Source organism: Rattus rattus, chromosome 2 (assembly GCF_011064425.1).
Source record: "Rattus rattus isolate New Zealand chromosome 2, Rrattus_CSIRO_v1, whole genome shotgun sequence".
In the NCBI taxonomy this organism is placed as follows: Eukaryota; Metazoa; Chordata; class Mammalia; order Rodentia; family Muridae; genus Rattus; species Rattus rattus.
In genome coordinates, this window is record NC_046155.1 from 165064212 (window position 1) to 165082207 (window position 17996).

Consider the following 17996-nt stretch of genomic DNA (forward strand, 5'->3'; position numbering starts at 1 on the left):
CCAGAAACCTTTGAAACCATGAGCCCCCCAAAAAAGATTTAAACAAACAGCACCCCTGTTTCTCACCAGTATTTGTCACAGAGAAGGAAAATACCTGACATGGGAATGGGACAAGGGCTTCACGTCCATCCAAAGGGGGAAGGAGAGGTGCTGGTCTCCACTGTTTGTGAAGTCCAGTGGGAAGCAGTGACAAAGGCCTTCTCTCCTGGAGTTAGTAAAGACTTTTCAATCATCAACAAATCGGCCCCTCGGTATCGCTGGGACGTACTGACTGGGACAGCCTAGATTTCATCATCTAAGAAGCCCACTCTGGAATCTTAGCTTCAAAACCCCGTTCTTTTCTCACGCTCATGCCCAGCACTGGGTAGTAGAGAGTGCTCCCCCTCAAGTGTCCCACAGATGCCATCTGAAACAAGACTATTTGCAGTGGGGGGAGGAGGGGGGAGGGGTGGTCCTGTTTCGCATGCTGGCTATTAAATGTTCTGGACTGGGAGGGGGAACCCTCTTCACTTGCTTATATGCTACTCACTGTAGTTGATGGGATAGCCCCACCTAACTACAGAAGGGCCAGGAAATGGAGAGGTGGAATGTTTGCTAAGCAATGTTGTCTTTGGGAGGGGACAAGCTAGGTGATGAAAATCTGATTAGTAGAATATCAGATGACAGTAAATGATTTGGAAGGAGGGCAGTGGGCGAGAGAGGTTGGGGATATAGGCTGAGACTACTCTCGGGCTTTATGTGGAAGACTTTATCTTTGGAGACACGGTCAAAATGCTGAGTGAATTGGGGTGATTAGGGTGGGCTCTAATCCAACACATTCTTTCTTTCCTATGTTGGAGATGATGGCCAAGTTTTGGGTCTCGGTAACATATTGATAATAACGACATCTACAGAACACAAAGTAACACATGCCACTCACTGGTACAGGGTTACAAGCAGTAAAAACGACAGCGGTGGCAATTTCCTGGTCTTAAACCGTGATTTTAAGCCACTCGGGAACAGGGTAGAATTTTCTGAGACGCCTTTGCCTTTGAAAGCCGCCCTAAGGGAAATGATAGCAGGAGTCAGAAGCCGGAAGGGAATTCCGGTAGCTAAACCAGCCATATGTGAAAGGACCAGCCAGACCCGTAGGGCTGAATTCAACTAAGCAAAGTTGGTTGGGGAAGGTCAATGAGGCCAATGTTTGTTTGTTTGTTTGTTTGTTTGTTTTGCTTGGGAGGGACTACAGCAAAGTTTTGAGCGGAAGGATGTGACCTGACACCTTTGTACAAAACAGAAGAAAATGGTAGGTTCCCAACTCACCAGGCAGTGGCCAGTTCATAATTTCCCAGCATGAGTTTCCCCTCTGCGCCACCAGGGAGCAGCAGTGCTGCGCTAAGAAGGATGAGAACTATTGGCGGTGCCCGGAGTGCAGGTGACGGCCTGGGAACCTTTGAACCGAAACAGGTCTATTTGTCTGCAGCCTTGGCTCAGAGCCTTTAAGCATCAGAACTTCCGGAAGCCTGACCAAGAGTGAGGGATACCCGAGGGGGAGGTGGAAAAGGAACAAGTTGAGGAAATGAGGGAAGTAAGGAAACTACCGAAGTACGACTGGAACTTTTTAAAAGGCGCTGTCCCCATGAGCGTCCCCTAGGGGGCCAGAGCTTCTCTTCTAGTGCGACCTCATTGATTCCTCGAATCATTCAAATGGGGAGCCCAAAAAGACCGCAGCACCTCCCCCACCAGGACGAGAGTGGGAAGGCAGGCGGCGTCACCAACATTCCCTTGCCAGCGGGACCTGGCTCTGCCTGGCACCTCCCCGCAAGGCGCACCTAGGCGGGTCCATCAGCGCCGGGGACAGGGGTGTGGACCAGCAGCGAACAGGTGCGCACAGGTCCCGGCCCCTCTCGGCAGGTGGAATACGCCCAGAGGGTCTCTGTCCTCAGGGAGTTCGGTCCTTTCAACTTTGGCCAGAGCAGCAGGTGGCTGCACAGGTCGCTTATGGTGAGGGCGCCCTCCTGGCAAAGCGGTCACTTGGTTCAGGCCCTGGAGGCAGGAGCGCACCTGAGTCAGCCCACTTCCGGGGAGGGAGGCTCGCAAGGCCCGCCCCCGCCGCCCACCCCCAAGCCCAGCCCCGGGGCTCCCACCCTTGTGTACCTGGGCGGTTCCATTCCCGGGAGTGCGCAGGGGGGTAGAATGACCCAGAGAGCCACCGCTCACCAGGTCAGTTGTCCCCGGGAAGCCGAAGGCATGAGCTTCGTCCAAGTTCTTTTTATGGGTTAGAACTCCTCCAGAGCGGGGAAAAAGAACTTGGAGTAGGGGCGGGACGGAGCACGCACCCTTCTCCGCCTTGGTTCTCGCCGCGCCCCCTACTCTCGGGATACTTGGGAGGGGACGCGCGGGCACCGTCCCTGCTAGACGGCCGCGATGGCGCCGGCGGCCGGCGCGTGTGCTGGGGCGCCTGACTCCCACCCAGCTACCGTGGTCTTCGTGTGTCTCTTTCTCATCATTTTCTGCCCAGGTAAGGATTGGGGTCCCCGGTGCTGTGGGACGGCGGGAGGGCGATCCTGGAGGTGGATAGAGGGCTGCTGTTCTCACCGACCCTGGAGGACCCGGCACGAAGTCGGGGATGGTTGGTACAGGCGTGCAGATTCGAGATCCCCAGAACCTGCCTGGTTGGGGAGACCCCTGTGTGCCCGAGGAAGGGAGTTTCTTGTGGCGCCCAGCCCGCTCCTCAGCCTTTGTTGGAGATAACAGGAAGTGAAACTCTAGGGATCTTAAGCCTGAGAGCTGTACAGAGAAGGGGACCCTTTGTGGGCAGGAGCAAGGGTCTCCCGATCATGAGATAGGCTAGCCATTGGGACCTTGGACGCACCCCAAGATTTCTAAGTGTTGGGGTAACGGGGAGAAGTCATTCGAGGGCTGAATCAGGCGAAGAGCTCGAGAAACCGTGCCCTGGCTTGGAGTGGGTGTGGAATTGGGGACTTCCCACCCCACCTACCTCCCGGGTATCTGTAGGGTGGACTTTTGAACCTTAAATCATCTTCCGCCGGCCGGTGCTCACCTAGGTTGTTGAGTGCCGGCTTGGGTGGGGGCCGAGGGGTCCCATCTACGTTTGGCTGTGCATTTTGAAGAGTCTCTGGGTAGGAGGCTGCGGGCACTATATTCCAGGGACCTAGCCCGTATGGCTACATATTTACCACTTTTCAGCCCCGTAGGTGTATGAAGTGGACATGATTATCTGCCTCACCAGGCTCGGGGATTAAGGAACAATATGCTGTGCTGTCTAAGTGGTGTGGTTCATCGCTGTCGTGGTGCCTCCCTGGGCTTGGTTATCCCTGCTGACTATATTCTTCTTCTCAGACCCTGCCAGTGCCATCCAGGTGACTGTGTCTGACCCCTACCACGTAGTGATCCTGTTCCAGCCAGTGACCCTGCCCTGCACCTATCAGATGAGCAACACTCTCACAGTCCCCATCGTGATCTGGAAGTACAAGTCATTCTGCCGGGACCGTGTTGCCGATGCCTTCTCTCCTGCCAGTGTGGACAACCAGCTAAATGCCCAGTTGGCAGCTGGCAACCCCGGCTACAACCCCTATGTGGAGTGCCAGGACAGTGTACGCACTGTCAGGGTGGTGGCCACCAAACAGGGCAATGCGGTGACCCTGGGAGACTACTACCAAGGCAGGAGGATCACCATAACAGGAAGTATGTGGGGCAGGGTGGGAGGAGGCTCTGTGGGGGCTGGGGGCGGGAGTGTTTGAGGGTCCTGTCTTAAACGGGCTAAAGAAGGAAAGGATCCTTCCAGTTACCCACCTATCCAACCACCTGTCCACCCACACATCCATCCATCTATCCTTCCATCTCATTATCCCACAATAAAGCCTGGACTATATACCAAGTTTGTTCCAGGCTCTGGGAACATGGACAGAAATAAGGGCATCAGATCACCCTCTTATAGAGTTTAGGGTGCTATAAGGGAGACAGACTAAACACACAGTGTCAAAAGCTTGCAGGTAAAACAACGAATACTAGTAGAGATTAAAGTAGGGGTTTCCTTTGTAATACTAAAGTGCCAGCAGTAAGAAGTAATACTTTAGCCAGCTGTGGTAGCACATCTGTAATCCTGGCACTTGGGAGCCTGAGATAGAAGGATCTTGAGTTTCAAGACCAGCTGCATGAGTGAGACCCAAGGCCTGCTTTGTGTTTGCCTGGAGTGGGTCAGCTCAGGTAGACGGCACAGTAATTGAATACTCCATTCCATTATTGTTGTGTTTTCAGAGGTCCCTAGAGACAAGTGTCTTGCTGGAAGTTACACAGTTGATAGCAGCTGAGTTTGAACTCCACTACTGCCTAGTCTCCAATCATTCATTCACTCATTATTTTTGTTCTCTGATGGCGCTAGAGATGGATGGAACCCAGGGCTTGGCATATGGTAGACAGACCTAGGTGGCTAGCTCTACCACTGAGCCACGCCCCCGGCCCCTCACTGGGGGATTCTAGGCAGGGGCTCTACCACTGAGCCACGCCCCCAGGCCCTCCCTGGGGGATTCTAGGCAGGGGCTCTACCACTGAGCCACGCCCCCAGCCCCTCACTGGGGGATTCTAGGCAGGGGCTCTGCCACTGAGCCACACCCCCAGCTCCTCACTGGAGGATTCTAGGCAGGGGCTCTACCACTGAGCCACGCCCCCAGCCCCTCACTGGTGATTCTAGGCTGGTGCTCTACCACTGAGTTATATCTACAGCCACTGACTTGGTGTTTGCCAAGGATCTATTGTGTCCCAGGTGCTCTTAGAAGCCCTAGGAAAAGGGTGGTGAGCAGTAGCCCAGATCCTGTCTCTGCCCCAGATTGCCTTCTAGAAGTGAGACTGGCGGTGAGAAGGCTCAGGAAGAGTGAGCACACCAAGCATGGTGGTGCACACCTCTGATCCTAGCATAGGGCAGGGGGAGGTAGATAAGGAGTTAAAAGCACCCTCAGCTAGGTAGCAAGTTGGAGGCCAGCCTGGCTACATGTTCCTTGGCTCAGGGTTTTTTCAGTTTTTGTTTTTGAAGGTTGAGAGATTTCAGATAGTTTTATGAGCTATGAAGAAAGTAGCTTGTGGTGATGTGTGGAATGACTGGGGTACACCATCTTTGCCAGCGTGATTTGAAGAATCCCTGGGCGGAGGAGAGACAGAAGACAGCAGTGGGCCAGGGGTGCAGGCTTCCTCTGTAAATGGAGGCGTCCGTTTGCCTTCCAGGGTTGGTTTTAATTGTGTGGGAGCTCAGGAAGCGGGTGACTCCTGACTATAGAATGTCCCCTCTGTCCCTGGCAGGACACAGGTGAAAAACAGGGTCCCAAGGGATCAGACTTGCCTTGAATCCCCATGGAAGCTCAGCCCTAAGCTTCCGCTGCTGTGAAGCTGGGGAGAGGAGGGGCTTCTTGGGAACTCCCACGGGGCCTAATAACCATCAGGACACCATACATACAGAGACATCCTTGAAGGCTGGCTGGAACTGGGTGTGCTCTGAGGGACGCAAAACTCAGTAATGTCTGTCAGGATATATCCTGGGGAGACCTCATAGCCCAGAGCCCTCAAAGATTGGTTGTCTCCAGCTGGCTTACCTCAGTAATGGTAGGTAAGCAGCTATCTTTTCTGAAGTCCCAGTAGCCATGAGAGCCTCCCTCCTCTTCAGCATTGAGGACAAAGTATTTAAGAGGCACTGAAGGCCACCTGGCCTCCTACTTTTTAAGAGCGAAAGTAAATGTAACCTGTCCCCAGCTACTTAGGAGGCTGAGATGGGGTGTGCACATGTCGTGGGTAGCAGAAGTTCAAGGTTGAAGGCCACTCTGGGCCACTTAGTGAGACCTTGTCTCTGGTAGTAAAAAAGGATTGGGATACATCCGGGTGGTACAGCCGTACCTGTCTAGTATAGGATAAGGACGTAGGTTATCCTCAGGAAATGCAAAAGAAAAGAGTGATAGAAAAAACAGATGCCCATCTCCCAGGGCCTCCCTTCCACTTCTCTTGCTTTGGGAGCTGTGGGGTATTATAGTGGAGGGCCTAGTGTTAACTTCCTCGGGTTGCTTGGAGCCATGTTTCCCCCAGTACCCCTCTTCCACGCTGTCTGAACAGATCCTGAGGGCATCTGAAATCATGGGGCATCCCTGTGCTGTGTGTGAATAAGGAGCCCAGGCCCTGTTCCCACTGGAGACCAGTATCATGATCTCTTACCTCACACATGGAATCATTGCCTAGCCCCTGTGACCTCGGGGGCCAGCAGGGACCAGGAACAGGGTGTGCCCCACAGGAAGGAGGTAGGCCCAGGCCTTAGGAGTGATCAAAAGAAGCCGGAAAGCCTTCTTTTCATGGGTTCTGCAAACATCTGATGAGCCAAGTACAATACAGCAAGGCCCAGATTTGGTTCTGGAGGCCCCTGGTTTTAATGTCTGGCCTATGTAATCATTTCCCATGGCAGGGGGTTCCTGTTCACGCCTTCGGCTTTGGAAGAGGTTTACTGTACAGCACATGGGTCAGGAAGGAGTAATCAAAACCATGGCCCATGGGAGATAGAACAGTTGGGTAGGCACCACAGGCAATGAGCCTCCCTACCCGCTAACCCCATGGATCCTGGGTCCTTGTGGTATCTCCGAGAGCATTAACCATGGGAGCTCTAATTCACAACACCTGACACCCACTGTTGGACTGTAGACACCTAAGTGGGAATTCATGAGTTCAGAGAGCAGTGAAGAGAAAAGAGTATTTAGGGCAGTGTTAAGTTTCTGAGTCTTTGAGGGTTCTGTGCGGAACACAGCTGCTATCAATGAGGGCTAGAAGCCTGACCTTGGAGAGGGAGTCAGTCTTCAAGGTTACCCCGGGCAGCCTTCCCAGAGCTGCGCAGCCCCTGCTTGGACGCCTGGCACTTGCTGTCACTCCTAGGGCATGTCCTTTATACTGCTTCTCACCATCTGAGGGGCAGTTTTAACTGGTCTGAGGTGCTGTAAGGACAAACTTTTCCTCCAGAAAGCTTCTAGATTCTTCTCAGGGCTTCTGAACTGTCTGATTACTGAAGAACTCTGGGAGCCTTTGTGTCTCCAGGAGTTCACTCTGCAGCCCGGGCTGGTATCGAACTCACGATCTTGTACTTCAGCCTCCCGAGCCTCCTCTGCCATCAAATCTCGCTCAAGCTTTTGTTTTTATAGTTAGCAAAGGTAACGTTGAGTTCCAGGCCAGCCAGTCTCAAAAGAGGAAGTCGGTCAATAAAGAACTGAACATAGCTTTTATGAAAAGTAGAATGCCAAAACTAAGAAAGAAGTATTTAAATGAAGTGGCAGCTTTTTTATTTATTTATTTTTTTACGTGTCTCTGTGGCCTAGCTCAGAGAAGCAAGATTTTCCAAGCAGCTTTGGTCAGCCGTGAGATTACTTGTCACATGGAAAACTCCTTTGACATTCCTGAGAGATTAAGGGGAAGGCTGGTTGGGTGTGAGTGCTGTAAAATAAGTGTGACCCGGTGTCCCCTGGAAGGACCAGGGAACTCCAGGGGACGCCCCTGGCCACCCTGTGAGAATCTCCACTTTCTGAGGAAGGTTAGTTACACTCCTCCTGGAATGTTCGATGCACTTCTTCTCTGTTCTTTTGTTTGTTACGGCATAGGGGTTGGGGTGGTCTCACTGTGTAGTCCAGGCTGGCTTCAAACTCCGTCCCTCTGCCTTAACCTCCCCAGAGCTGGAGACATATGCCACCATACCCCCAGCCATGTTGAATGCTGCGTGAGTAGATCGGGTGTTTATTTGATAACCCATGGTTAGAATTCTGGGACGAGCAGTACAGGCTAAGGAGAGGGGTAGCCTTCCATAGAGTCAGAGGTAGCTGAGGCTTACTCCATTATTCTGCCATGTTTGTAAGAGGTGAAGACAGAATCAGCACCGGAGCAGGGAGAAAAGCCTCCGTGGATGGGCCGTGTGAGAGGCCGGGAAGTGAACCTACCTGGAGAGACGAAGGGTGGGCTGAAGGCCACTGAAAGCATGGGGACGACATTGACATAGCTAGTGACCAGAGATCATTGAGAGCTTTGCAGGCCTGGGGATTGTGCTTGGCACAGTCTAGATGGATTCTGGAAAGGGCTTTCTCTCTGAGGAAGCTTTAGACCTTAGCAGCTGGTGTCTCTGTAGGTGCCAGGGACCATGGATTTGGGCACCCAAAGTTAACTGCTATCATGAGTGTGGTGGGCAGGTTATCATGCAGGCTCCTGGGCCCATGGGACCAGGTGACAGGCAGGTCCTCAGGAGCCTGTGGCTGAGAAGACCAAGGTCATGATCCCCTGGGATTCTATTGGCTAAGTGTGTAAAACACTAAGAGTCTCCAAGCAGAGGCTTCCCCTACCCGCCTTGCTAGGTTGATGAAAGGATGGAACTAATTAGGGCCTGAGGAGTAGAGAGGACACCGGATGTGCTAAAAGACTTTCATTAGCGGTGTAATTAGCAGGCACCTTGCCTGGGGCTGCTTCAGACCAGAGCATCCCCAAGCCCCAGGACTGACCTGGAATGTAGGGTCAGAACTGAAGGAGATGGGAACTGGGAGTATCTGGGAGTGTTCGCTGGCTCTCCCACACCCACTCCTTGGTGCCCAGGCATCTCCTATCTGGGATCTGGCCTAGTTAGCTAAGCTGCCTGGCTTTGCACACCACCCCCAAGGCCTGATGAGGGAGATCAGACTTGGCTTGGTAAGAAGCAAGTGTCGGGGATGAAAGCACGGGTCCCAGGGTCAGACTGTCCCCTCCTTTGGCTGGATTGGGTCATTCCTCCACACCAGATGTCTCACCCCCAAAACCACAGTGATAATTATGTTCACCTCCTAGACTTGGTTTTTTATGTCAGTCCTGGAGATGTGAGTAAGGCGCCCTGTGTGCTCGGTGAACATTCTACCACAGAGCCACAGGCCCGGCCTGTGCTCCTTTATTTTGAGACAGGATCATACTACGTAGCCCGAACTGTTGTTCAGTTTGAGGCTATGCTGCCTCGGCCTCTTGAGTGCAGTATGAGCAGCCGGTTACGCCATGGCTAGCACCCAGACGCTTTCAAATAACCCATCCTTGGTGTTCAGAGCAATACATAAAAAGGTGTATGCTCTTGGATGAATGGTCTCACTTTAGCTGGTAGGTACTTGTCTGAAATCCCAGCACTTGGGAAGCTGAAGTGGGAGGATTTTCCAGTTCAAGGCCAGCCCGGGATACAGAGTGGCGTACTGTATCAAACACAGCCTGGTGATTTGATACTTCGTTCTGTGTGTAAGTTTTTTGCCTGGGGATGTCAGCGAGGGTACTGGATCCCCTGGGACTGGAGTGGAAGATGGCTGTGAGCTGTCATGTGGGTTCATGAGCTGAACCCTGGGTCCTCAGCAAGAGCCATCTCTCCAGCCCCGACCAATGATGTACTTTTGTTCCCTCCTTAAGCTGTAGCGGGGCTCGGCCCCTACTGATCTTAAGAGTACCCTCCCTGAGGTGTCTTCATACTGTCTCCTCCTGACCCAGATGCTGACCTGACCTTCGAGCAGACAGCCTGGGGAGACAGTGGAGTGTATTACTGCTCCGTGGTCTCGGCCCAAGATCTGGATGGGAACAACGAGGCGTACGCAGAGCTCATCGTCCTTGGTGAGTGGGGCTGCGCTCAGAGGGCGCTGGAAGCGGGGGAGCGGGAGCTGGTATGCCTTGTGTCCACTCTTGTGTGCCCACCCTCTGTCATCCAGCTGGGCCCTGTCGCCTGCTTTGCTCCCTCCCTGCAGCACTGCCAGTCACTTGGGCTTCTCCATGCCCTGCACCCAAGACGGGACCCTTCTTAACCTCTGTGGCGTTTTAAATCGGCCAGAGTCAGAGTCAGTGAACAGAGGAATCTACCTGTAGCTCTTCTCGGGTTCTAAACCACACAGACATGGAGGCAGGTGTGGTGGATGGTGCTTTTCATTCCAGCACTCGGAGGCAGGAGCAGAGGCAGGTGCATCTCTGAGCTTAAGGCCAGCCTGGTCTACAGAGTAAGTTCAAGGACGGACAGAGCTACAGAGTAGACCCTGGACAGAGTTAATTGGTAGTGAGAACTTCCCTGAAGTGGGGGTCTGTCCTTCTGGGTCCCTATAGAAAATAGTGGAATCAGGAACCTTTCCATCACCAGGGTTACTTAGAATCCCTGATAAAGCAGGTATGGCATAGTGCAGGCTGGTACATTGTTGCTGAGGAGATAACAGCAGGAAAACAAGTCTGTACCTGTTTGGTAAAGTCATGTATTTTGAGAGGGTGGTGGCCCATTTGGGAGGCTGAGTCAATACAATCAGGAACCCCAGGCCAGGGGCTGGGGAGATGGCTCAGCCTTCAAGAGCACTGACTGCTCTTCAGAGGTCCTGAGTTCAGTTCTCACTACATGGCAGCTCACAACCATCTGTAATGGGATCCGATGCCCTCTGGTGTGTCTGAAGGCAGCAAGTGCACTCATGTACATAAAATAATTCTTTAAAAAAAGAAAGTCCTAGGCTAATCTTGAGCCACATAGTCCCTTTCAGTTATTTTCATTAGACCTAGGCTACATTGAGTTTCAGGTTATACAGTGACTTTCTAGCTAGCCTGGGCTAGCTGTTTAAAAAGGAAATAGAAGGGGCATTTTCTTTTGAATATTTCCCTATGTATTCTGGGTCTGGAAGGCTAGCTGTATAACTGAGGTTAGACCTACCTTCTGCCACATCTCGAGGGTCACAGTGTACCCTGAGTTCCTTGTCCAACACAAAGTTTGTCTTCTGCCCTTTTGGGGAGGTGGTGATGTGTGTGATTTATGCAGTGTGAACATTTGAGTGTGTCTAAAACATGGCAGGGGAAGGGTAGAGTGTTCCAGGATCTCCAGTCTGGCCAGCTGGCTTCCTTGGCCAGGCCAGTCTGAAGACAGCACGGAGTCTTTCACGACATGTGCTGGATGTGAGAGAAGCTTCAACCATGCAGTGCCATCCTCATGGGTGAGCAAGTGCGTGGTGCGAACGGGTCCAGAGGGCTCAGGCCATAGCACAAAGGGCAAATGGTGGGATCCTCCCTCTGGTGATCTCAGGACCTTTGTTGGCACACATGGTCAACAGTTCTTGGAACCACTGAGGATCTCATGAGTTTTGTGCCATGTTAGTGGCTTGTATCTAGCTGTTTATAGTATTAAAATTGAACTTGGATTTTAAGCAGGGTCTCGCTGTGTAGCCCAAATTGGCTTAAACTGGCAACCCCCATTTCCCCAGTAGCTCATCCCTCTTGGGTGCTTAGATTATAATTATAGTATGTGATCACAACTTGTTGAAACCCTGCTTTTAAAATCCCAAGATAACTCAGCTGGGAGATGTTAGCCACCAAGGTGTTGTGTGAGTGAGTGAGGCTGTGGAAAGCCCAGCTGTGCTCTCCAAGGAAGGAGGAGTGTGCCTAGTATACACAGTTTTGACTCTTTGAACCTTCAGTACATTACGTAGCTAAGGCTGTTTTAAACTCCTGGTGCTCCTGCCTCAGCCACTGAGTGCTGGGATTAGAGATATACACCACCACACCCAGCTGCCAAGCACAACAAGGTGTGTTGGTGTGAAGTGTGTGTGTGTGTGTGCTCTCCTGTGCTTGTTGGGCACAGGGCCTCCACCATACCTTAGAGAAGGGTCTTGAAACTTGTGTGTGTGACCTGATTTGTGAACAGAACTCATTTTCCTGGGTCACAGAACCAGGTCCATATGTTTTAATGTGCCTTCATGGCCTTTTACTCTACTGAAAAAAAAATTACTGTGGGCTGCAGTGTAGTTAGGTGGTAAAGCACATGCTTAGTTAGCTTTCATGAGGTCCTGGGTTCAAGCCCCAGCATTCAAAAATAGATATATTGTATTTTGCAATTGTGTCGCTATAAAGAATTCATTGTGATATACTTGGTATTTTTTCATACTTTACTATTTAAGCTTTAATATATTCTTTGATAATTTCCTACAAGTATATATAATGTTTTGGTTATATGCATGTACATAACCCACTCCCCACTTCCAACTTGCCCCAGATACCCCCAACATGTTCCCCTTCCAAATTCAGTCCTTTTTAAAAGTCCAGTTATTATTGACTATGCTCATGGGTGTGGGGCCATTCACTGGAGTGTGGGCAAACCTACCAGTAGCCACACATACACCCCAAAAATGACTGACTCCCCCTGTAGCCATAAGTTGCCCAGAGTTCTTCATTTTGAGCCCTGAGGGGCGGCTCATGCCTCTAATCTTGGAACTCAGGAGGCTGGGGCAGCAGGATTGCTTCACATTCAAGAGCACCTGAACTGCAGCGTGAGGCTGTCTCAAACCATGGGTTTTTGGTGGGCTTTAGGGTTCACATACTTCGCCTAACAGGACCTGTGTAGATGGGAGGTATGGAGTGCCAGGCTGACGTCAAACCCTTAGGATCCATGGTATATGTGATGGGACTTCTGACCTCCAGGCTGAACTGTCCTAAGTCACTATTGTCCCCTTTTCTGTTAGGGACACGTTTTCCACTGACCAGTTGAAGCTGGGTGTTCTTAAGCGCGATGGCTTGAGCTGGCCATGGCCAACATAATCTTGTTTCTCTTTTGTCCCTCCAGGCAGGACCTCAGAGGCCCCTGAGCTCCTACCTGGTTTTCGGGCGGGGCCCTTGGAAGGTATGGGGTGGAATCCTTGGTGGGGCTTCTCTTGCCCCCATAGACTGCTTCTGTATCTAGTTATCCTCCCTAGCCTCTAACTACTTCTCGCTGGAGACCTCCACTAAACCTGCCCCATTCTGTGACATCTGTGGCCTGGCTGTGGGCGTGGGGTGGTCTGGGCTGGTTGAAGAGGTTCTGGGGCATAGGCAGGGGACTCGAGTGACTGGTGCCTGCTGTGTTCTTGTGGGGCTCGGTGTGGGCTGTGGCTCTTCCCTTCCTGAAGGCTACTGTGTGTTGCTCCAGCCAGGCTCCCTCTTGCTCTCCGCTTTGTCTGTTTGAACTCAGGATAAGGTCTCTGACGTGGGCACTGAAGCAGGCTGTCCTGGGGTTGGTGTCCCTCTGTTGCTGCGCCCCAGTCTTGGGCACAGAGAACCAAGCTGTAGTTGCAGGTTCTCTGAGGAGCTTTGCAGATCGTCCCTTGTCCCAGTGCTGGCTCCATAGCACCGTGTGAAGCCTGGGTGCCCTGCCCGTCCCTGTTATTCCTTGGCCTTCCCAGCTCAGAGACCATTCTCCTTCTTCTGCAGATTGGCTCTTTGTGGTCGTGGTCTGCCTGGCGAGCCTCCTCCTCTTCCTCCTCCTGGGCATCTGCTGGTGCCAGTGCTGTCCTCACACCTGCTGCTGCTATGTCCGATGTCCCTGCTGCCCAGACAAGTGCTGTTGCCCTGAGGCTCGTAAGTGCCCCTTCCCTGCTCCCCGCACTGGAACTCTGCTGGGCACATTGGTTTGCCTTCTAGATCTGGAGACTAAGGCAGTGTGCACAGCAGACCATGTAGAACCTGTTACCTTATTATTCACTTACTTCAGCCTTTTAAGTTCCTCTCTCTTGAGACTTCTCTTACTGTTGTGTTGGGGATTGAAGCAAGGGCCCTGTATGTGCTAGGCAAACACACCCACTGAACTTCAACCCTAACTCGGAAGTTTTTTTCCCTTGAGAGGATAATTTTATGGCTGTGGCTCATAGACCACAAAAATTAATAATGCCCAACATTCCAAGATATTATTGTAGATAATATCACAGGAAGGTAGAGCTCCCTCCCATTAAAAAACAAAATCCAGGTGGGTGTGGCAGTGTTCCTAGGCAATCCCAGCACTGTGGAAAGATGAAGACAGGGAGATCTGAAGTTTGAGGTTAGCCTGGGCTACACAGGATCCTGTCTCAAACAAAGCAGAAACCTCAAGTGGAAAGGTAAGAAATTAAATGGAGTTTGTGGGCACACAACCACTCAAGCTGCACATCCTATGTGCAACCTCTGTATTAGATATATATATCCCTCACTTCCGAGTGGGTACCTGTGGAGGGCTTGGGACAGAAATAAAGAGGCAGATACATAAAGCAGTGGAAGGGAGGATAAGGAAACCGGTAATTCCATCTCCGTGTCCTTTAATTTCCCCTGGGAGGCTGTGTAGATACCTCTGCACCCTGGTACGTTACCACAGAAGAGAACAGGCCAAGTGGGGCTTTGAGGCCAGCTAAGTGCCTGATGGGCTGATACAGGCACAACAGGAGCTGGAGGTTTGCGTGTGGCTAGCACTTGGTGGGGCCCACGTAACGTGCTCCACACCTGCCCCTGTTGGACAGTGCTGTGAGGTCGGGGAGGCCTGCTGTGTACTCTGTGTGACACTAAGAGACGACTGTGAAGTGCCAGGATGAAGCTGCCAAGCTGTGTGCTTAAACCACTGCTCTCAAGAAGCCTCCTCTAGTCTTACTGACCGTGCTAGCATGGCCCGTGGGTCCATTCTACAGATGCGGAGAGAGCCCCAGAAGCTGTGAGCACTCTGCCCAGGGCTGGGTCCATCTAGACTCCATTGTCACATACCTAGGAACCCATTGCTTCCCCATGGGAATTTCCCTGTCCTCTCTGCCCCAGTTCCTTACCGCCTTACAGGAAGTATCAGCCTGATGCTGATTATAACCTAGCCAGTCACTTAATTAATGAAGGGTCTCCTCGTGGACAGAGCTGAGCTCCAAATTAGAGGAAGCCTGTAGCGTCCCAAGGAGAGCCCAGTAACTTTTGTATTGAACAAGCATGCCAAGCAAGCACTCTACCACTGACCTACATTCTCAGGCCTCTTTTTACTGATTTCAAGACTGCGTCTTCCTAACTCAAGCTGGCTGGCCTTAAAACTCTGGAGCCCTTCAAGACTGGAGAGATTAGCTGGGCAAGGTGGAGCACGCCTTTGGCCCTGGTGCTCTGTGAGTTCAAGGCTAGCCTGGTCTACAAAGCAAGTTCCAGGATAACCTGGGCTGTAGCACAGAGAAACCCTATTTTGTTTTTTTTTTTTGTTTGTTTTTTTTTTTTTTTTTTTTTTTTTTTTTTTTTTTTTTTTTTTTCTTTTTTGTGTTTTTTTTTTTTTTTTTTTTTTAAAAAAATTTTAATGTTGTTTGTTTTTTTGTTTTTTGTTTTTTTTTTTTTTTTGGAAGCGTAATTCCTTTGTTTTGGTTTCAGTGGTAAAAAAAAAAAAAAAAAAAAAAAAAAAAAACACTTGCTGTCATGAAGAGGACCAGAATTTGATTCTCAGCCCAGCACCTCCCACTTCAAGGCTATCTTATTCCTCTGGCCTCCACAAGCACCTACACTCAAATGCAACCCTCCCACTCCCCAAACACCCCACACACACACACACACACACACACACACACACACACAAAAGTCCAGGAAGTCCAGGGCTGGTAAGATGGTTGGTTCAGTTAATGCAGCTGTTGCCAAGCCCCACAGCAGGAGGCTGATCCCTAGGCCCCCTGTGGGGGAAAGACAGCAAATTCCTGCAAGCAGGTCTTCCGACTTCCACACATCCAATGAATGGGAGCAATGATGATGGTGAGAACAGACAAAAAGCCTCTAGCTCCCATAGGCCTTGAACAATAATTCCCCTGCCTCAGTTTTCTGGGTAGGTGGTATCTGCCACCCAGCCTCTCGCCTAAGAACAGTTTACCCTTGAACTGTGAATCAGTGGGGTGAGTATGGCCAGAAGTTAGAAACCCGGAAGGTACTCTATTCCTCTAGGGCAGGCAAGGTAACTTCTGGGGCCCTCTCACTCCACTTACTGCATCTGCAAGGTGACACAGGATGTTGTGGACCCTACAGACTTGACTTTTCCAGTGTGGGCTAGGCCTAGGCTAGGCTAGGACAGAAGTTGGCCCAGAACAGGGGCTTTATTTCTGTAAAGAGAGTGACTTTGCCTGCTAATGCCTTTAGATATAGACCTGTCCTTGATTTCTATGTTTGCCAAGGCAAGAGGATCACAAGTTCAAGGTCTACCTTGGCTACAGAGTTTAGGATTCTTCCTTGGCCACAGCTCAGTGGAAAAACACCTAGGAAGTGTGAGGTTCTGGGGTCCTTTCCCAGTATCAAAACACAGGCAGAAAACCTTGGAGTTTCACATGAAATCTTTCCATTATCAGCTGTTGGCAAACCATGTGTAGATTGGGGCCCTGATGTATCAGTGTGCATCACTGTTCTCCACTCCTTGAAAAGTCAGATAGGATGTAGGGACTTGGTGAAGGCTGTGTCCCCTAGCCTAGATAGAGTACTGCAAGGATGGTATGGAGGGGCAGAACCATGTCTCCCAGAATCCCATTCCAGCATGGGGACTGCACAGCTTCTGATTACTGCCAATCTGCCTTCCCAGTTTATGCTGCTGGCAAAGCAGCCACCTCAGGAGTCCCGAGCATCTATGCCCCCAGCATCTATACCCACCTCTCACCTGCCAAGACCCCACCACCTCCGCCTGCCATGATTCCCATGGGCCCTCCCTATGGGTACCCTGGAGACTTTGACAGACATAGCTCAGGTAAGGCCTGGGGGAAACCAGACAAGGGGTGGGATAGGGCTGGAAGGGAGCATGGGAGATTGGGAGTAGCCAACTCTGTTCCAAATGGCAACCAGTCACTGACAACCAATGTCTAACTAGTTGGTGGCCACAGCTCCCAAGTACCCCTGCTGCGTGAAGTGGATGGCAGTGTATCTTCAGGTAAGAACTTGTTATTTTGAAGTGGTTGTGCCTGGAGGGTTGATCAACATGCATCCCCACAAACCAATCACCTTGTTCCTCTCCTCAGAAGTACGAAGTGGCTACAGGATCCAGGCTAACCAGCAAGATGACTCCATGAGGGTCTTATACTATATGGAGAAAGAGCTAGCCAACTTTGACCCTTCCCGGCCTGGCCCTCCCAATGGCAGAGTGGAACGGGGTGAGCTGCAGACCTGAGTCTAAGGGGGATGAAGCATGCTTGCTACCAATCTTGCGCAGACAATCTTGCATGCAGTGCTCCCAGGGGAGAGTGTCAGGGGTGTGAGAGTGGGTAACAAGGTTGGACCCATCTTTGTACCAGTGATATCTCCCTTCTCTACAGCCATGAGTGAAGTAACCTCTCTCCATGAAGATGACTGGCGATCGAGGCCTTCCAGGGCTCCTGCCCTCACCCCCATCAGGGATGAGGAGTGGAATCGCCACTCCCCACAGAGTCCCAGAACATGGGAGCAGGAACCCCTTCAAGAACAACCAAGGGGTGGTTGGGGGTCTGGGCGGCCTCGGGCCCGCTCTGTGGATGCTCTAGATGATATCAACCGGCCTGGCTCCACTGAATCAGGACGGTCTTCTCCCCCAAGTAGTGGACGGAGAGGACGCGCCTATGCACCTCCAAGAAGTCGCAGCCGGGATGACCTCTATGACCCGGACGATCCTAGGGACTTGCCACATTCCCGAGATCCCCACTATTATGACGACATCAGGTCTAGAGATCCACGTGCTGACCCCAGATCCCGTCAGCGATCCCGAGATCCTCGGGATGCTGGCTTCAGGTCAAGGGACCCTCAGTATGATGGGCGAATATTAGAAGAGGCTTTAAAGAAAAAGGGGTCGGGTGAGAGAAGGAGGGTTTACAGGGAGGAAGAAGAGGAAGAGGAGGGCCAATATCCCCCAGCACCTCCGCCTTACTCAGAGACTGACTCGCAGGCCTCACGGGAGAGGAGGCTGAAAAAGGTGAGCTGAGACCCTCTGACTTAAGACCTTCAGGACCCCTCTCCTACAGCCCATACACTTAACAGTTTTTCTTTTCTCCTTTTGCAGAATTTGGCCCTGAGTCGGGAAAGTTTAGTCGTCTGATCCCACGTTTTGTATGTAGCTTTTGTACTTTTTTTTAATTGGAATCAATATTGATGAAACTTCAAGCCTAATAAAATGCCTAATCACAAGATCTATGCATCTGTTTTGCTGCGCGGCTTGGGAGGAAGGGGGACCAGCGAAAGAACGGACCAGACAGGCCCTCAGCCTTCTCCTTGGCCAGCCGCCTGGAGTACGTGCCCCAAGCCGCCTCCGC

The 17996-nt window shown here is 51.5% G+C and overlaps 1 protein-coding gene across 3 annotated transcripts; it reads left to right on the plus strand.

Moving 5' to 3' along the window:
- Positions 1 to 2111: 2111 nt before the first annotated feature.
- Positions 2112 to 17873, plus strand: Lsr (lipolysis stimulated lipoprotein receptor). Of its 3 annotated transcripts, XM_032893902.1 has the most exons (10): positions 2112 to 2500; positions 3343 to 3687; positions 9493 to 9612; positions 12578 to 12634; positions 13201 to 13347; positions 16307 to 16468; positions 16589 to 16648; positions 16737 to 16868; positions 17031 to 17659; positions 17747 to 17873. In XM_032893902.1, the coding sequence occupies exons 1-10, from the start codon at positions 2407 to 2409 to the stop codon at positions 17780 to 17782; spliced, it is 1782 nt and encodes a 593-aa protein (XP_032749793.1). In that variant the 5' UTR covers positions 2112 to 2406; the 3' UTR covers positions 17783 to 17873. The 3 variants fall into 3 exon arrangements, with proteins under 3 accessions (XP_032749793.1, XP_032749794.1, XP_032749795.1); XM_032893903.1 differs by lacking the exon at positions 12578 to 12634 and having other exon boundaries at positions 2191 to 2500; XM_032893904.1 differs by lacking the exons at positions 12578 to 12634; positions 13201 to 13347 and having other exon boundaries at positions 2191 to 2500.
- The last annotated feature ends 123 nt before the right edge of the window (positions 17874 to 17996 follow it).